The 16228-nt window shown below is 47.1% G+C and overlaps 1 protein-coding gene across 8 annotated transcripts in view; it reads right to left on the bottom strand.

Moving 5' to 3' along the window:
• The window catches only part of LOC147114715 (SWI/SNF complex subunit SMARCC1-like), a 256482-nt gene that overhangs the window by 10335 nt on the left and 229919 nt on the right, over nt 1-16228 (bottom strand). For 7 of the 8 annotated variants that reach the window (XM_085992582.1, XM_085992581.1, XM_085992587.1 and 4 more), the window contains one exon: nt 2888-3064. In XM_085992582.1, the coding sequence (XP_085848708.1) occupies nt 2888-3064 (177 nt within the window). The remainder of the gene's footprint in view (nt 1-2887; nt 3065-16228) is intronic. The other variant, XM_085992583.1, reaches the window with a different exon arrangement.

Genomic DNA, 16228 nt, shown 5'->3' with positions numbered 1-16228 from the left:
TTACCTGATCAACATTTATCCCTCAACCAACATCACTAAAAGCAGATTAACTGCCTATTCATTGCACTGCTGTTTGAGATCTTGCTATGCACAAATTGGCTGCTATGTTCACCAACAAAACAATAGTTACTGCACTTCAAAAGGAACTCACTGGTCGTGAAGTGCTTTGGGACATTGAGGATGTGAACGGAGTTGGATAACAAAGTTCTCTCTTTAGGTGGTGAAACTGAGCCATGCTAAAGATAAAAGACTTGCATTTATATAGTGCCCGTCACAACCTCAGGACATGTCAAAACGCTTTAGTCATTAAAGTATTTTTGAAGCGTAGTCACTGCTGTAATGTAGGAAACACGAAAATTTCCGCACAAGATCCCAGAAACAGAATTGTGATAATGATCAGATAATCTGTTTTTAGGTGTTGGTTGAGGGATAAATATTGGCCAGGACACTTGGGAGAACGCCCCTGTGCTTCTTCCAATAGTGCCATAGGATCTTTTCTGTCCGCCCGAGGGGGCAGCTGGGGTCTCAGTGTAACATTTCATCCGAAAGAATCGCATTCCCTCAATACTACTCAAGTCCTTGGACTGGGACTTCACACCCTTCTGATTCAGAGGCAAGAGTGCTACAACTGAAAGGGACAGACAACTTGGCTCAATTCTATTTCCCCCCCTCCCTCCTCTAGCCACACATTAAAGGAAGCAAGTTTGCAAAAGCTGCATCATTTAGAAGAAAATCTCTCCCCCACCACCCCACTTTGAGCTGCTCTTGAATGACTCCTAATGGATGCTTACAAACGCAACGGCTGTTTGTCCTCAGTCTGTGTTGAGTTAGCCAATATCAGCCAAGGAAGCAGCAGAAAGAAAGCATGGTTGAAAAAAGTTAGCTTGGGCTTCCTGCTCCAGGTCACTATTCAGCGACCATTGGTGTAAAGTGATCAGGCTTTGCGATGGTGCCTTCCACAGTTGATTAGCACGTTATCACCAAGACTAGCACATAGAATGTTAAACCATAGAAATAGTTCATTCAGCCCTTCAAGTTTTCCTCCATGAGCCACCAAGTCTAAATGTACTCTCCTGCTTGGACTCCTTAACCCTTTTTTTAAAGCAAGTCTAAGCATCAACACTGGAAGAATACCAGCAAGAGTCAACATTTAGCAGTAAGATGGGAAGGAGAGAAAAAAAAATTAGGTTAGAAAAAAAGAACCGGTTTGGAACTGAGCACTGGAAAAAGTTCCCCTTTCACTACTGAGAGTTGAGCGGGTGGCAGGTGACCTGCCAGAACTGTCGTATAACTGGCCACCTGGGGGTGCACAAGAGCAATGCACTGACTGGCCTTGCAATTCTCACCCCCCCCCCAAGGAACACGGTTACTCTCCACTAAGCTTAACAGAGATCACTCTTGCTCAGACGTCCTCATTACAGTCGCAGACAAAGGTATGGTAACAGTGTGTATGGGCATGCAGAGAGCACAGATTTAAAGTCCACCTGGGTCTGGTGTACTGCAGTGTCAAGAATTTATTATAGATCATTACTTACAAAGGATCGTTACTTGCAAAGGAAGAATATTAAAGAGCATGGGGAATGAGGACACTGCGATTAGACTAGGTGGTTCATGAAGGAAAACCAGACGGGGTGGGCCAAATTACCAGTTTCAGTGTTGTAACATCCCGTATTTGCTGCATTCAAAATATTTTCTTCAATGATAATATTCCTTTGGATAGCAGGCGATGTCTTTCAGAAGTTAGGAGTGAGGATCACCAGAAGTGCGCTTAGTATTTGCACAGGGTCCGCAGGAATGTGCACGGGATTCGCAACATAGCAAGCTTTGAAAACCACCGCTTTACTCGGATTGGTGAACACATAATTCAATCTGGTTAAAAATCAGGAAGAAAAAGTAATCCTGGTGTGAATGTGGCATTTTCAATATTAATGACTGATGCCCAATGGCACTGCAGAAACAGTGGCAATTTGGAATGAAATGTGGACAATTGTGTGCTGCACCCTGTTGTTCACCAGGAACTGGGGCGAGAGAAAATCGCAAACTAATTGGACAGAGGATCCTCAGAGCTAACAGCGGAGGCTTTCATCCATCAGTCTGAGACCCATCAATACCAAGCTTCAAAGTGATGAAAGGATAGAGTGTTAGCCCACCACTTCACATTAAGTGTTAACATTTAAACTGACTTTTCTGAGGTGCAATACAAATGCAAGTTTTGTCGTAATGCAGAACCATAGCCCCAGGTCATTGGGATTCGGGTGTATTGCTTGATTAATACACAGCGGAATGAAATGATAGCAGGTTTCCTAATGTCCGTCTCCATGGGATGAGTCACATCCTTACATAAATTAGCACCACCCTGCCCCTAACACTCCAAAAGATGCAAAGACAATTCCCACTTGTTATGAAACAGATATTCGAGATTCTACACCAAATCTGGATTTTAAAAAATCAAAGATATTATATTTAGTTTTCTTCTATGCCTTCCCTCTAAGATCGCAGGCCGATTGGCTGATCCTGAAGTACAATGACCCTTCCAGTCCTTTAAAAACTGTATTTTTCAGCGACATCTTGGCTCAGCTGGTAATACTGCCCCCTCAATTTGAAGATAGTGGGCTCCAGCCCCACGATGACTTCAATCCATAATCTAACCTTCACTTCAGAACAGTGCTACATGGCGGGAGGCCATAATTAAGATAAAATTGAATCCCCCATCTGCCTCTTGATGTCCTGGCCAACATTCCTCCCTCAACCAACACCAAGCAGAGATGAACTGGTCATTCATCGCATGGATTTGTTTTGTCTTCCAACGTGCAAAATTACTTGAAGTAATTCATTGTATGTGAATGACATATTTACGCTCTCTACACATTTTTTGAAAAAACCTTACACATGCCATTGGTGGCAGCTGCTGGTCGTGGGCCCATCATATTACCATGTGCTGGTGGTACAGCGGTTGGGTTTGGATGGGGGGGTGCTCCCGAGGGCATATTCGGCTGAAGGTTCGGCATCATACGGCCTGCCATGGGTTGCCCTGGCATCATCGTCCCAGCTCCTGACATCTGACCTATTGGAAGACAAAAATCACAAAATACTTAACCAATAAGACCAGAGACTTACAAGAATTCTCAAAGCCACACACCCAATCCAGCATATTAAAACTCAAGTCCATTTATATCACAACATCCAATTTGAATTTTTGGACTCAAGATGGGCATCAACAATGGGGACTTGAACTTGTGCACTTCCTGGACCCAGTGCCAGCAAACACTTCTGACTGGGTACAGCAAAGGCAAATTGGAGAGCAAAGCTGCCTTTACATTGCCTTACACCTAGATGATGTACAGCACAAGCTGAATTCAGAACATAGCTCCTTTCAGTCTGCCTCAGCAATGCAGCTTAGCAGTACTGTTAATTTGTCCATCTCCCACACTGTACGTCATTGCAGCTTCAGCGGAGCTTACAACTGAATACCTAATTGGACCCAAGTTCACAGTGGTATTGAACTCAAATCACTTGAAATGCACAAGAGTTTTTCATTCCACTAGTTGAGACAGTCAAATCCAGGCTCAAGAGGTAAAACTCTTCAGCAGACTTCACCACCCAATCACTTCCTCCTCCTCTTTAAAGATCTCAAGTAGAGAAAGTGATAAAGCACTTCCTCAAAGTGCCAGTAATACTGCTGCTCCAATTGTTCAGTGGTTTTATCTACCGTCAAGGAAAGCCCAATTCAAATCCTGGAGCACATTGAATTAGCGGATCTGAGTAACAATAAGGGACTACAATTGGTCTCATAAGGGACAACAATTGGTCTCAAGGGAGAGGGGAGGGACTCCAGAGTACTAGCCAGTGATCCCGACTGGAAGGTCAGTCAATGACCGTAAAACAATAGTCACGAGCAAAGCTTTTCCAATTCAAAGTTTAATCCTCCAAATAAGGTGAATTACTTACCAACAGACTTGATTCAGGGAAATGGTAACTATTTAGTATACACTTCCTGAGCTCAGTATTCCTGGGTCAAATCTAAATTCCCGTTACAATTTGGTAGTTTATATATCTTTCTTGACTACACATCACTAATCTAAATGCCATTATGTCATGTAACTACCTCTCTAAGCTGCTACAGTCCGTTTATCCCGGACAGCTGCCAATATGGCTAGCTGACCATTTGCCATTACCACGTGTCAATTACCGTCCTAAGCTGGCCAGCTATTTCAGGCAGTTCAAGCAGCTGCTCACAGTGCGATTACCTGTCATTAAGTGCTTGCTTTCTTCTCGGTCCTCTCTTACACTCTTATTCTCTATTTCTCTCTCTCTCTCTCTCCTTTTGATTTATGCAGTTTCATTAGGATTACTGCATATTTGGTTCCAGATTGTCACCGTTAGATGTAGATGACAGTAATAAATATATTGGGCGGTAAATTCAACAGCAACACGAAGATTGATCCAGGCAGTGAAGCTCCTTTTCTGAAAATCTCCACCAGATTGAAAAAACTACAGCTGGAATTAAAAGGTCTCTGAAACATGTTTGGAATCTAAACAAAGAGTCAAACTATTCTAGATGTCAGTGCAACTCAGAGGCTGCGGGTGGCTCTTAAGAGCCTTTGATAATCACGTCCCGCAGTAAAGAACCCTTACGGCAGCTCCACCATTCCAAACTTAGACTGTCCAAACTAGATGATCAACTTGGGAAAAAAATGCAGTAAATAGTAACTTTTGTTGCCCTACAATTTATGAATTTTTTTTTCAAAAACCATGCAACTGGTTTAATGATTGTACCATTGGTACTTAGTTTGTGCGGAGATTAAGCAATCCTGATAATAAAAGGACTTGCAACACCACTTTCATATACAGTACCAAGTCACTCCGCTATTTAAGAAAGGTGAGAGGGAAACCAGGGAATTATAGATCAGTTAGCCTAACATTTGTAGTCGGGAAATTGAGCGTGTCTATAATTAAAGGATAGAGTGACTGAACATCTTGAAAATTTTCAGCTGATCAGAGCGAGCCAGCATGGATTTGTAAAGGGTAGGGCATGCCTGACAAACCTGATTGAATTTTTTTTGAAGAGGTGACTAAAATAGTAGACAGGGGAATGTCTATGGATATTATTTATATGGTCTTCCAGAAGGCATTCGATAAAGTCCCTCATAAGAGACTAAACTAAAGTTGAGGCGCATGGAATTGAAGCAAATTATTGGCCTGGTTAGGAGATTGGCTGAGCGGCAGGAAACAGAGTAGGGATAATGGGCAGGTACTGTTATTGGCAGGATGTGACTAGTAGTGTCCCACAGGCATCTGTGTTGGGGCCTCAGCTATTCATTGTATTTATTAACTTAGATGATGGGATAGAGAGCCACATATCCAAGTTTGCCGATGACACAGATAGGCATTGTAAGCAGTGTAGATGGAAGCATAAAATTAAAGAAATAATAGATTATGTGAATGGGCAAAACGGTGGCAAATGGATTTAAATGTAGGCAAATGTGAAGTCATCCACTCTGGACCTAAAGGATGGATCAGAGTACTTTCTAAATGGTGAAAAGCTAGAAACAGTGGTGGTCCAAAGAGACTTAGTGGGTCGACATACATAGATTGTTAAAATGCCATGGACAGGTACAGAAAATAATCAAAAAACGCTAATGGAATGCTGGCCTTTATATCTAGAGCACTAGAATACTAGGGGGTAGACGTTACGCCACAGCTAGAAAGGGCACTAGTTAGACCACACCTGGAGTGTGCAGTTCTGGCACCACATCTTAGGAAGGATATATTGGCCTTGAAGGTAATGCAGTGCAGATTTACCAGAATGATACTCCAAGGGTTAAATTACGAGACACTGCACAAACGAGGGCTGTATTCCCTGGAATTTATAATGTTAAGGGGTGTTTTGATCGAAGTTTAAGATAAAGGAGAATGGATAGGGTAGAGAGAGAAAAATTATTTCCGCAGGTTGGGGAGTCTAGGATTAGGCGATATGCCTAAACGTTAGAGCCAGACCTTTCAGGAGTGAAGTTAGGAAACACTTCTACATGCAAAGGGAGGTAGAAGTTTGGAACTCTCTTTTGCAAACAGCAGTTGATGCTAGGGCAATAGGCTCAAAGGGCTAAATGGCCTACTCCTGTTCCTATGTTCCCAGAAGGGGGGAGGGTAAGCGAGGGCAGCGCCTGCAGAGTTCATTCTTCCTACTGAATCACAACCAGACTCTACAGCAATGCTGCTTGTGCCTCAATCCATCTCCTGAACCACCAGCGAATAAATTCAGATGAGATGCTCCAGTTTAAAAAAACCCAGAGCGATCAATTCCAAGGTGACAATGTTATCACATTGATGCAGCTCAGTTTGTGATGTTCTGAGCCCAACAATTATATTCCAGCATATAACTCACTACTGGGTGTCCATTATTTGATGCATATAAAAGGTGTTGAAAATTCACGTATACTGGAATAGAGAAGCCCCAACTTTTGCTGATGGGTTTAGTGGGTATCTAGTTGGTAAGTACTGCAAATTCACACCCTTCCATGTATGTGAATGCCAAGTCTCTGGGTGAGAAACTATTAGAGCGAAGCTTATGGAGGTGCAGGGCAACGCTTGACAGCAAATTCCCAATTTCCACGTTTAACTGCACATGTGCATACGCCAGAAGTTGCTGTTCGATTTACTCTAACAGTGAGTACTGATAGTTTCACCGTTATTACTGCAAATTTTGGGCCAATATGCCTCAAGACAATTGTGATCAGTATCCTCTCTGATGTAAGAGCTCCAAGTAAAATAAATGAGAGTCATCTCCACCAAGTCCTTGTGGCAGGAGTCCTCAGTACAAAGCTGCCAATAATGTAACACAAGTTGTCAATCTTATTCAGGGCAGGAAATAGAAATTGCTAAAAAAATAAATAAATTGGGGCCTTCATTAATCATGATCTGCATTCATTTACTTGTAAATGCATAAAGGCATAAATGGCCTTAATTTGTAACTTCCCCTCTGGGTGCTCAAACAAAAACATGTCACTTTTGCAGTAATAATATAATGCTCATACATAGCCATAGCAACTGTTTTCCATATTTGAGGAAATGGTGAATTCTTGTCTTCCGAGTAAGTTGTCTCCATTCCCAAGTGCTGAAGTCTCCTTGAAGGTGCCATGATTTGCAGACAAATGTATTGGTGTTCAGTTAGGGTATCTACATATGTATGTGAATATAACTTTCAGCTGAATAATGAGTATTGCACCTGACGGTGAATACACCTCCACACAAATGGCCACCTTTTCAAACGTGCACACACAATTAACTATAGAAAACATAATTTTCTAGACAATTTCAGATTTTTGTTTCACAGTAAGTTGAACTAATTTCATGAAAGGTGTCAACAGCAACAGATATGTTTTTGCAAATCAGTTAGTTGAACGTTAAGCTAATATAACAAAACAATGGCCCAGAAATTCGGGTCGGAGGCTTCCCGCGGGTGCAAGCCTCTGACCTGCACATACCTAGCGTGCCGGCTGTTGTGCTGTGGGCCCACGTGAGATTCCGATCCTGGGCCTCCTCCAGCTGCTCGTAGGGCTTGCGTATCCCAGGGGCGCAGTTAGTTCGAAGCATCCCCTGGGATCACGTAGGCCATGGAGAGCCAATGGTAGCAGGGAATCTGTATTCATAGATTTGACAGGAAGACCTGTCAAATCTATGAATACAATTCAGCCCCAAAACATAACTAAAACTACAAATAAATTTTTTAAAAAATCACATTTTTAAAATAACTATAAATTACATAAAATAACTATTTTAAACAATAATTTAAATTTTTGGAAAAATTAATTACAGTTTCTAACGGGGCTAGAAATAAACTTACCTTTCTTTAAAGTATTTAAAAATAAACCTGTGGAAAAAATGTTTTAATTTTACTTAATTCACCACTTACCTTGTTAAAAGCAGGCTTTGCGACTGCTTTTTATAAGCGTAGCTGCTGGAGACTTGCCCTCCCGGAAAAAAAATGGAAGTTCCAGGCGTACGCGCTGCCTCTCCAGCGCACGCGTTCGACCGGTGAACCCCTTCCTTTAAGGGAACGGAAGTTGCGGTTTCCCGCACATGCGCAGTGCATGCACGAAACCGGCACTTTCGTTGGGCCTACGCGCGAGTACCCAGCGCGTACTCACCCATGGGGACCCGAAGTTCTGGCCCTATATTTTTGATTTAAACAAAATATATTTTAGTATTGGCTCAGTTACCATTGTGGTATATAGGTGGAAATACAGAATTAGACACTGACAACTGCTAAAAATACAGAAAATAATAGCTTAGTCTATGCCAAAAAAGAAACTATTCTTGGTGACTGAGTTTTATGATTGTCCTAGTTACTTTTAGGGCAGAATGGGATAGATTCAGAACAGATCTAGCAGCTCAAAACTGGGCATCCATGAGGCACTGTGGGCCATCAGCAGCAGAATTGTATTCCAACACAATCTGTAACCTCATGGCCCGGCATATCCCTCACTCTACCATTACCATTACTCTCGTTCAATGAGGAGTGCAGAAGGGCATGCCAGGAGCAGCACAAGGCGTACCTAAAAATGAGGTGCCAACCTACAACACAGGACTAGATGCATGCTAAACAGCGGAAGCAGCATGCTATGGACAGAGCTAAGCCATCCCACAATCAACGGATCAGATCAAAGCTCTGCAGTCCCACCACATCCAGTTGTGAATGGTGATGGACAATTAAACAACTAACGGGAGGAGGAAGCTCCATGAATATCCCCGTCCTCAATGATGGCAGAGCCCAGCACGCGAGAGCAAAAGACAACACTTAAGCGTTTCTAACCATATTCAGTCAGTATCAGCCTCCACGAGGTCCCCACCATCACAGAAGCCAGTCTTCAGCCAATTCAATTCACTCCACGGGATATCAAGAAACGACTGAGCGCACTGGATACAGCAAAGGCTATGGGCCCTGACAACATCCCGGCTGTTGTGCTTAAGACTTGTGCTCCAGACACTGGCATCTATCCAACAATGTGGAAAATTGCCCAGATATGTCCTGTCCACAAAAAGCAGGACAAATCCAATCTAGCTAATTACCGCCCCATCAGTCTACTCTCAATCATCAGCAAAGTGATGGAAGGGGTCTTCGACAGTACTATCAAGCGGCACTTACTCACCAATAACCTGCTCACTGATGCCTAGTTTGGGTTCCACCAAGGCCACTTGGATCCCAACCTCATTACAGCCTCGGTCTAAACATGGACAAAGGAGCTGAATTCCAAAAGGTGAGGTGAGAATGACTGCCCTTGACATCAAGGCAGTATTTGATCGAATGTGGCATCAAGGAGCCCGAGTAAAACTGAAGTCAGAGAATCGGGGGAAAACTCTCCACTGGCTGGAGTCATATTTAGCACAAAGGAAGATGGTTGTGGTGGCTGAAGGTCAATCATCACAGCCCCAGGACATTGCTGCAGGAGTTCCTCAGGGCAGTGCCCTAGGCCCAACCATCTTCAGCTGCTTCATCAATGACCTTCCCTCCAACACAAGGTCAGAAATGGGGAGGTTTGCTGATGACTGCACATTGTTCAGTGCCATTCACAACTCCTCAGATAATGAAGCAGTCCATGCCCACATGCAGCAAGACCTGAATGACATTCAGGCTTGGGCTGATAAGGGGCAAGTAACATTCGCGCCACACAAATGCCAGGGATTGATTATCTCAAGCAAGTGACAGTCTAACCACTGCCCCTCGACACAACGGCATTACCATCGCCAAATCCCCCACCATCAACATGCTGGGCGTCACCATTGACCAGAAACTTAACTGGACTAGCCGCATAAACACAGTGGCAACAAGAGCAGGTCAGAGGCTGGGTATTCTGCGGCGAGTGTCTCACCTCCTGACTCCCCAAAGCCTTTCCACTATCTACAAGGCACAAGTAAGGAGTGTGATGGAATACTCTCCACTTGCCTGGATGAGTGCAGCTCTAACAACACTTGAAGCTCAACACCATCCAGGACAAAGCAGCCCGCTTGATTGGCACCTCAGCCACCACCTTAAACATTCACTTCCCTCCACCAGCGGCACACTGTAGCTGCAGTGTACCCATCTACAAGATGCACTGCAGTAACTCGCCAAGGCTTCTTCGGCAGCACCTCCCAAACCCACGTCTTCTACCACCTAAAAGGACAAGGGTAGTGATATACCTATCAATTCGTCCAATGAAAAGCGACGAGTTAAGAAAGTAACTATAGGTTTTTATTGACTAAATAACAGAGCCCACCCTCGTGGGTGATCGGATCCAAGAAGGAGGAATACCAGCCAGTCGACCACCTTTATACCCGGGCAGGTAGGTGGAGCCATGGGCGGAGTCGGCAGTGGTCAGCCCAGGTATAGCAGCGTGACAAGAGGCGACCTCGTACAGTGATACAACAATGTGAACAGTGATAACTATAGGGGAACGATCTAACAGTGATAACTATAGTGTAACGATAGTGAACGGTAAAAGTGGTTTACCACATTCACCCCTTGTTTAGATTTGAGTCCGGCGGGGTGAAGTGTACTACCAGTTCTGGTATGTCAGTCTGTCCGGAGGCCTCGTAAGCCGGTCTGATCATCGCAGCGGCGGTGTTGCGTTCTCCGGTGTTAATGCTGGCGTCTGCGAGGTAGGCGAAGGCTCTTGGGGTTCCGGCGTACCGTCTACCTGGGCTGGAATTGGGGGGGTGGTGGGGGGGGTGAAGGTGGTGTCTCCGGAATGCCCGAGGGTGCGAGGTCTCGTAAGGAGACTGTGTCCTCCCGCCCGTCTGGGTATGCCACGTAGGCGTACTGGGGGTTGGCGTGCAGGAGGTTCATCCTCTCGACCAGGGGGTCCATTTTATGGGCCCTCACGTGCTTTCGCAGCAAGACAGGCCCCGGAGAGGTCAGCCAGGTTGGTAGCGTGGTTCCCGTAGTCGACTTCCTGGGGAAAACAAACATTCGTTCATGGGGGGTGGCGTTAATGGCAGTGCAAAGTAGTGACCGGGTGGAGTGCAGCGCCGCCGGGAGGACCTCCTGCCAGCGAGAGGTTGGGAGGCCCTTAGACTTTAAGGCTAAGAGGACGGCCTTCCATACCGTCGCGTTCTCTCTTTCCACCTGGCCGTTCCCTCGGGGGTTGTAGCTGGTGGTCCTGCTAGTGGCGATGCCTCTCGCTAGTAGGAACTGACGGAGTTCCTCGCTCAAGAAGGAGGCGCCCCGGTCACTATGTATATAGTTTGGGAACCCGAACAAGGCAAAGAGGTCGTTCAGGCATTTAACGACCGTGGTGCTGGTCATGTCTGGGCAGGGGAAGGCAAAGGGGAAACGGGAGTACTCATCAACAATGTTGAGGAAGTACACATTACAGTCAGAGGACGGGAGGGGCCCCTTAAAATCGATGCTCAAGCGCTCGAAGGGGCGGGTGGCCTTGATCAGGCTTGCTCTGTCCGGCCTAAAGAAGTGCGGTTTGCACTCGGCACAGGTCTGGCAGTTCCTGGTCATGGTCCTGACCTCCTCGATGGAGTAGGTCAGGTTGCGGGCCTTAATGAAGTGGTAAAGCCTGGTGACCCCGGGGTGGCAGAGGTCGTTGTGGAGGGTCTGAAGTCTATCAATTTGCGCGCTGGCGCATGTAATTCGCGATAGAGCGTCAGGGGGTTCGTTCAGCTTACCAGGCCGGTACAAGATATCATAATCGTAGGTGGATAGCTCGATTCTCCACCTCAAGATCTTGTCGTTCTTGATTTTACCCCTCAGCTTGTTATTAAACATAAAAGCGACCGAACGCTGGTCGGTGAGGAGGGTAAATCGCTTGCCTGCGAGGTAATGCCTCCAGTGGCGTACCGCCTCCACAATCGCCTGGGCCTCCTTCTCGACCGAAGAGTGTCGGATCTCAGGGCCCTGTAGGGTCCTTGAGAAGAAGGCCACCGGTCTCCCCTCCTGGTTGAGGGTAGCGGCTAGGGCGAAGTCGGATGCATCGCTCTCCACTTGGAAGGGGATGGACTCATCCACTGCGTGCATAGTGGCCTTAGCAATGTCTCCCCTGATGAGGGAGAAGGCCGCGCGCGCTTCTTCCGTAAGGGGGAAGGAGGTGGACTTCATGAGGGGTCTGGCTTTGTCCGCATAATTCGGCACCCATTGGGCATAGTAGGCGAAGAGCCCCAGGGTTCTCTTCAGCACCTTTGGACAGTGGGGAAGGGGAAGCTCCATGAGGGGACGCATTCTTTCGGGATCGGGGCCGATGATTCCGTTCTCTACTACGCAGCCGAGGATGGCAAGGCGCGAGGTGTTAAACACACATTTCTCCTTATTGTAGGTGAGGTTCAGCCGTACGGAGGAATCTTTCCAGATTAGCGTCATGGTCTTGCCGGTCGCGGCCGCAGATGGTGACGTTATCTAGATAGGGGAACGTGGCTTACAGCCCGTTCTGGTCAACCATCCGGTCCATCTCCCTTTGGAAGACCGAAACCCCGTTGGTGACGCCGAAGGGGACCCTAAGGAAGTGGTAGAGGCGGCCATTCGCCTCGAAGGCGGTATACTGGCGGTCCTCGGGGCGGATAGGGAGTTGGTGGTAGGCCGACTTAAGGTCGATGGTAGAGAATACCCGGTATTGAGCAATCTGATTGACCATATCAGATATGCGGGGAAGGGGGTATGCGTCCAGCTGGGTGTACCGGTTTATGGTTTGGCTGTAGTCGATGACCAGGCGGTTTTTATTGCCGGTCTTAACGACTACAACCTGGGCACGCCAGGGGCTGCTGCTCCCCTCGATGATGCCCTCCTTCAGGAGACGCTGCACCTCAGAGCTAATGAAAGCTCTGTCCCCGGCGCTGTACCGCCTGCTCTTGGTAGCGACGGGTTTGCAGTTGGGGGTGAGGTTAGCGAACAGGGAAGGTGGCGGGACCTTGAGGGTGGATAGGCCGGTGTTACGCGGTGGGCGATTTAAAGGCTGCTGGTTGTCGACTGTGAGCAGGGGGAGGGGTCCACCGTATGCTAGAGTGACGCTTTGGAGGTGGGATTGAAAATCCAGCCCGAGTAGGACGGCAGCGCATAGCTGGGGCAGGACGAGGAGTTTAAAGTTTTCATACTCCGTGCCCTTAACCGACAGGGTCACAACACAGTATCCGCTGATGTCTGTGGCGTGGGACCTCGATGCCATCGAGATCCGGTTGCGCGTTGGCTGGACAGTGAGGGAGTAGTGGCTCACCGTGTCTGGATGTATGAAGCTCTCCGTGCTTCCGCTGTCGAACAGGCAGGTCGTGGCGTGGCCGTCTACTTTGATGTCCATCATTGGCTTGGACAGCTGATGCGGGCGAGCTTGGTCTAGTGTGACGGAGGCTAGTGTGTGGCTGAGCGGGTCGCTGTAGTCTGTAGGTGAAGCAGTCGTCAGGTCTGGAGGTAAGGTGGCGGTCGAGCGTGGTGGGTAAAATGGAGGCGCCCACAAGGTGGGGCAAAATGGCGGAGAAGATGGCTGCCCCCACAACCCACGAGGCACTGCTGGCGTCGGTTGCCTGGATCAAAGATGGCCGCCCCCATTGCTCATCTGTGGCCTTGATAAAAGATGGCCGCCCCCACAGGTCGCATGAGGCACTGCTGGCCTCTGCTGCTCTCCCTCTGCAGGCCTTCGCGAAGTGGCCTTTCTTCAGGCAGCTGGAGCACGTCGCGTTTTTGGCTGGGCAGCGTGACCTCGGGTGTTTCGCCTGCCCACAGAAGAAGCAGCCGGCGGCCCGGTCGCGGGGGTCCGAAGTCGCAGCCGGTACCGGGGGTGGCGGTCCTGATCGGGTCCGGGACGCCGACGCTGAGGTAGGTCCCGGGGGCGGCGCTACGAGGGGTATTGCGGTCGGGGTCGGGCCCGAGTCCCAGAGTCGCGAACTGTACCTGGAATACACCTCGAGGTCCCGCTGGGTCACTTCTAGGGAGTAGGCCAAGGCTGCAGCTGTGTTCAGGTCGAGGTCCTTTGATTCCAGCAGTCTCTGCCGTGAGTAGTCGGACCGAAGGCCTTTCACGAAGGCATCGCGGATGTTATCTTCAGTGTTTTCTGCAGCCGATACTGCTTTAAAGTCACAGTCCCTGCCGAGTGTTCGTAGCGCCCGTACAAATTCAGCTACAGACTCTCCTGGCTGTTGCGGGCGGGATCTTAGGAGGTGTCTGGCATACATGGAATTTACCGGGCTCCGGTACTGCTGTTTCACTAGGTTGATAGCGGCCTCGTAAGTAGTAATGTCCTGGATGAGTGCGTATACTTTAGGGCTCGCTTGGGCGGTCAGAACTCTCAGTTTGGATCTCTGAGGGACGCCGGATTCTTCCAGGTACGGTGGTTTGAGGGCTCGCAGCCAAGCCGGCTGCTGTGGCTGTTGTAGCTGGGCGTCTGGCTGGTCGTTTGGCTGCTCCGTTGACTGGTTGTTTGGCTGCTCAAGTGACGACATTTTAAAACTTAGTCAATAAAATTGATATACCTATCAATTCGTCCAATGAAAAGCGACGAGTTAAGAAAGTAACTATAGGTTTTTATTGACTAAATAACAGAGCCCACCCTCGTGGGTGATCGGATCCAAGAAGGAGGAATACCAGCCAGTCGACCACCTTTATACCCGGGCAGGTAGGTGGAGCCATGGGCGGAGTCGGCAGTGGTCAGCCCAGGTATAGCAGCGTGACAAGAGGCGACCTCGTACAGTGATACAACAATGTGAACAGTGATAACTATAGGGGAACGATCTAACAGTGATAACTATAGTGTAACGATAGTGAACGGTAAAAGTGGTTTACCACAGGTAGCAGGCGCATGGGAACACCATCACCTTCAAGTTCCCCTCCAAGTCACACACCATCCTGACTTGGAAATATTCAGGTTCCTTCATCGTCGCTGGGTCAAAATCCTGAAACTCCCTCCCCAGCAGCATTGTGCTGGTACTTTCACCGCATGGACTGTAGCAGTTCAAGGTGGGGGCTCACCACCACCTTCGAGGGCAACTAGGGATGGGCAATAAATGCTGGCCTTGTCAGCAACGCCCACATCCCATGAACAAATTAAAAAAAAGGTGTTAGTCTAGATCAGAATTGCATTTTAGATTTGTAATTTTTTTGTCATAAGTTCTGCAAGTTATAATAAGTTGCTAACATGAATCAAAGGGCGGTGGAGTAGGACGAACTGAAATGCTCTTGCACAGAGCCGGCATGGGCTCGACACACCAAATGGCCTCCTTCTGTGCTGTAACCATTCTTTGATTCTATGATCCAAATTCCTGGATTAGATTCCAGCCTTTAACTCACTCCTGTTGCACTCTTTTGCCACAAGGAAGATTAGATGTCTGTTTCTGCACTGTGTGTGTCTTGGGAGGAATTTTCATATAGAAGATAGAGTAAAAACAAATGAATATGTATTACACCAACATACAAAAAACACTGCAGAACAGGTACCTGGGCTGGAGGGTAATAAGAACAAACCAACTGTACAGCACACAAAAAGGTCACCTCCAGCATCGCTGTATTAGTTACACTCCAATTAGTGTGTATATGTATATATGAGCATGTGTGTATGTATATATGAGCGCTGGCATGGGAGCAAGAACAAATGAGCCCACAGTAATAAGGGAGCAAGAGCACAAGTCAAATTGGAAATTAAACACATTGGTGCTGTGATTAATCCCATTTCAAGATGAAAAGAAAATCACTAAGCACTCATCCATCAATAGTGATATTTCAATACAAGCTGAAAGTTGTTGAAAAAAATCTCCACTGGGTGGAAAATTTCAAAATTGAAAAAGAACTGCTGCCTGTGGAAATCCAGGGATGTGTGGTAAACTCATGCTACAGATTATAATCGGCAAGCGACAGAATTTCTGCCGTATTTGTGCTTACTTTTCCACGAGGCCCAGCAGATTTAGATCTGTACAGCCGGACCAGATAGATGCTAGTTTTTGTTTTCCCTCTGGGAGATGGGATGAGTGCTCATGTTATTGGCAAACTGAGTCACTTATATTATCCATTAACCACACTAAACTCAGCCCAACTGGAGGTAATCAGGCTATGCGTCACTGCGCAGTGTCACTTTCAGTCCTGTTCAATCGATGCTCACCATTTTAAAGTTAGACAGGGCTTTATCTTTCTGCCAATTTGGACATGTCTCTGCTCTTGTTCTGAAATTGGTGACTTAAGTAGAATTACATAGAAATTACAACCCGCAAATAGGCTGCAAGGCCCCATCAGTCCAAGTTGGTGTCAGCCTTGGCTCAGTAGGTAGCACCC

This window comes from Somniosus microcephalus, chromosome 7, assembly GCF_052327205.1.
Source record: "Somniosus microcephalus isolate GS21.2 chromosome 7, FLI_Smic_1.0, whole genome shotgun sequence".
In the NCBI taxonomy this organism is placed as follows: Eukaryota; Metazoa; Chordata; class Chondrichthyes; order Squaliformes; family Somniosidae; genus Somniosus; species Somniosus microcephalus.
The sequence above is the reverse complement of the archived record's forward strand: the minus strand, read 5'-3'. Positions and strand labels throughout refer to the sequence as shown.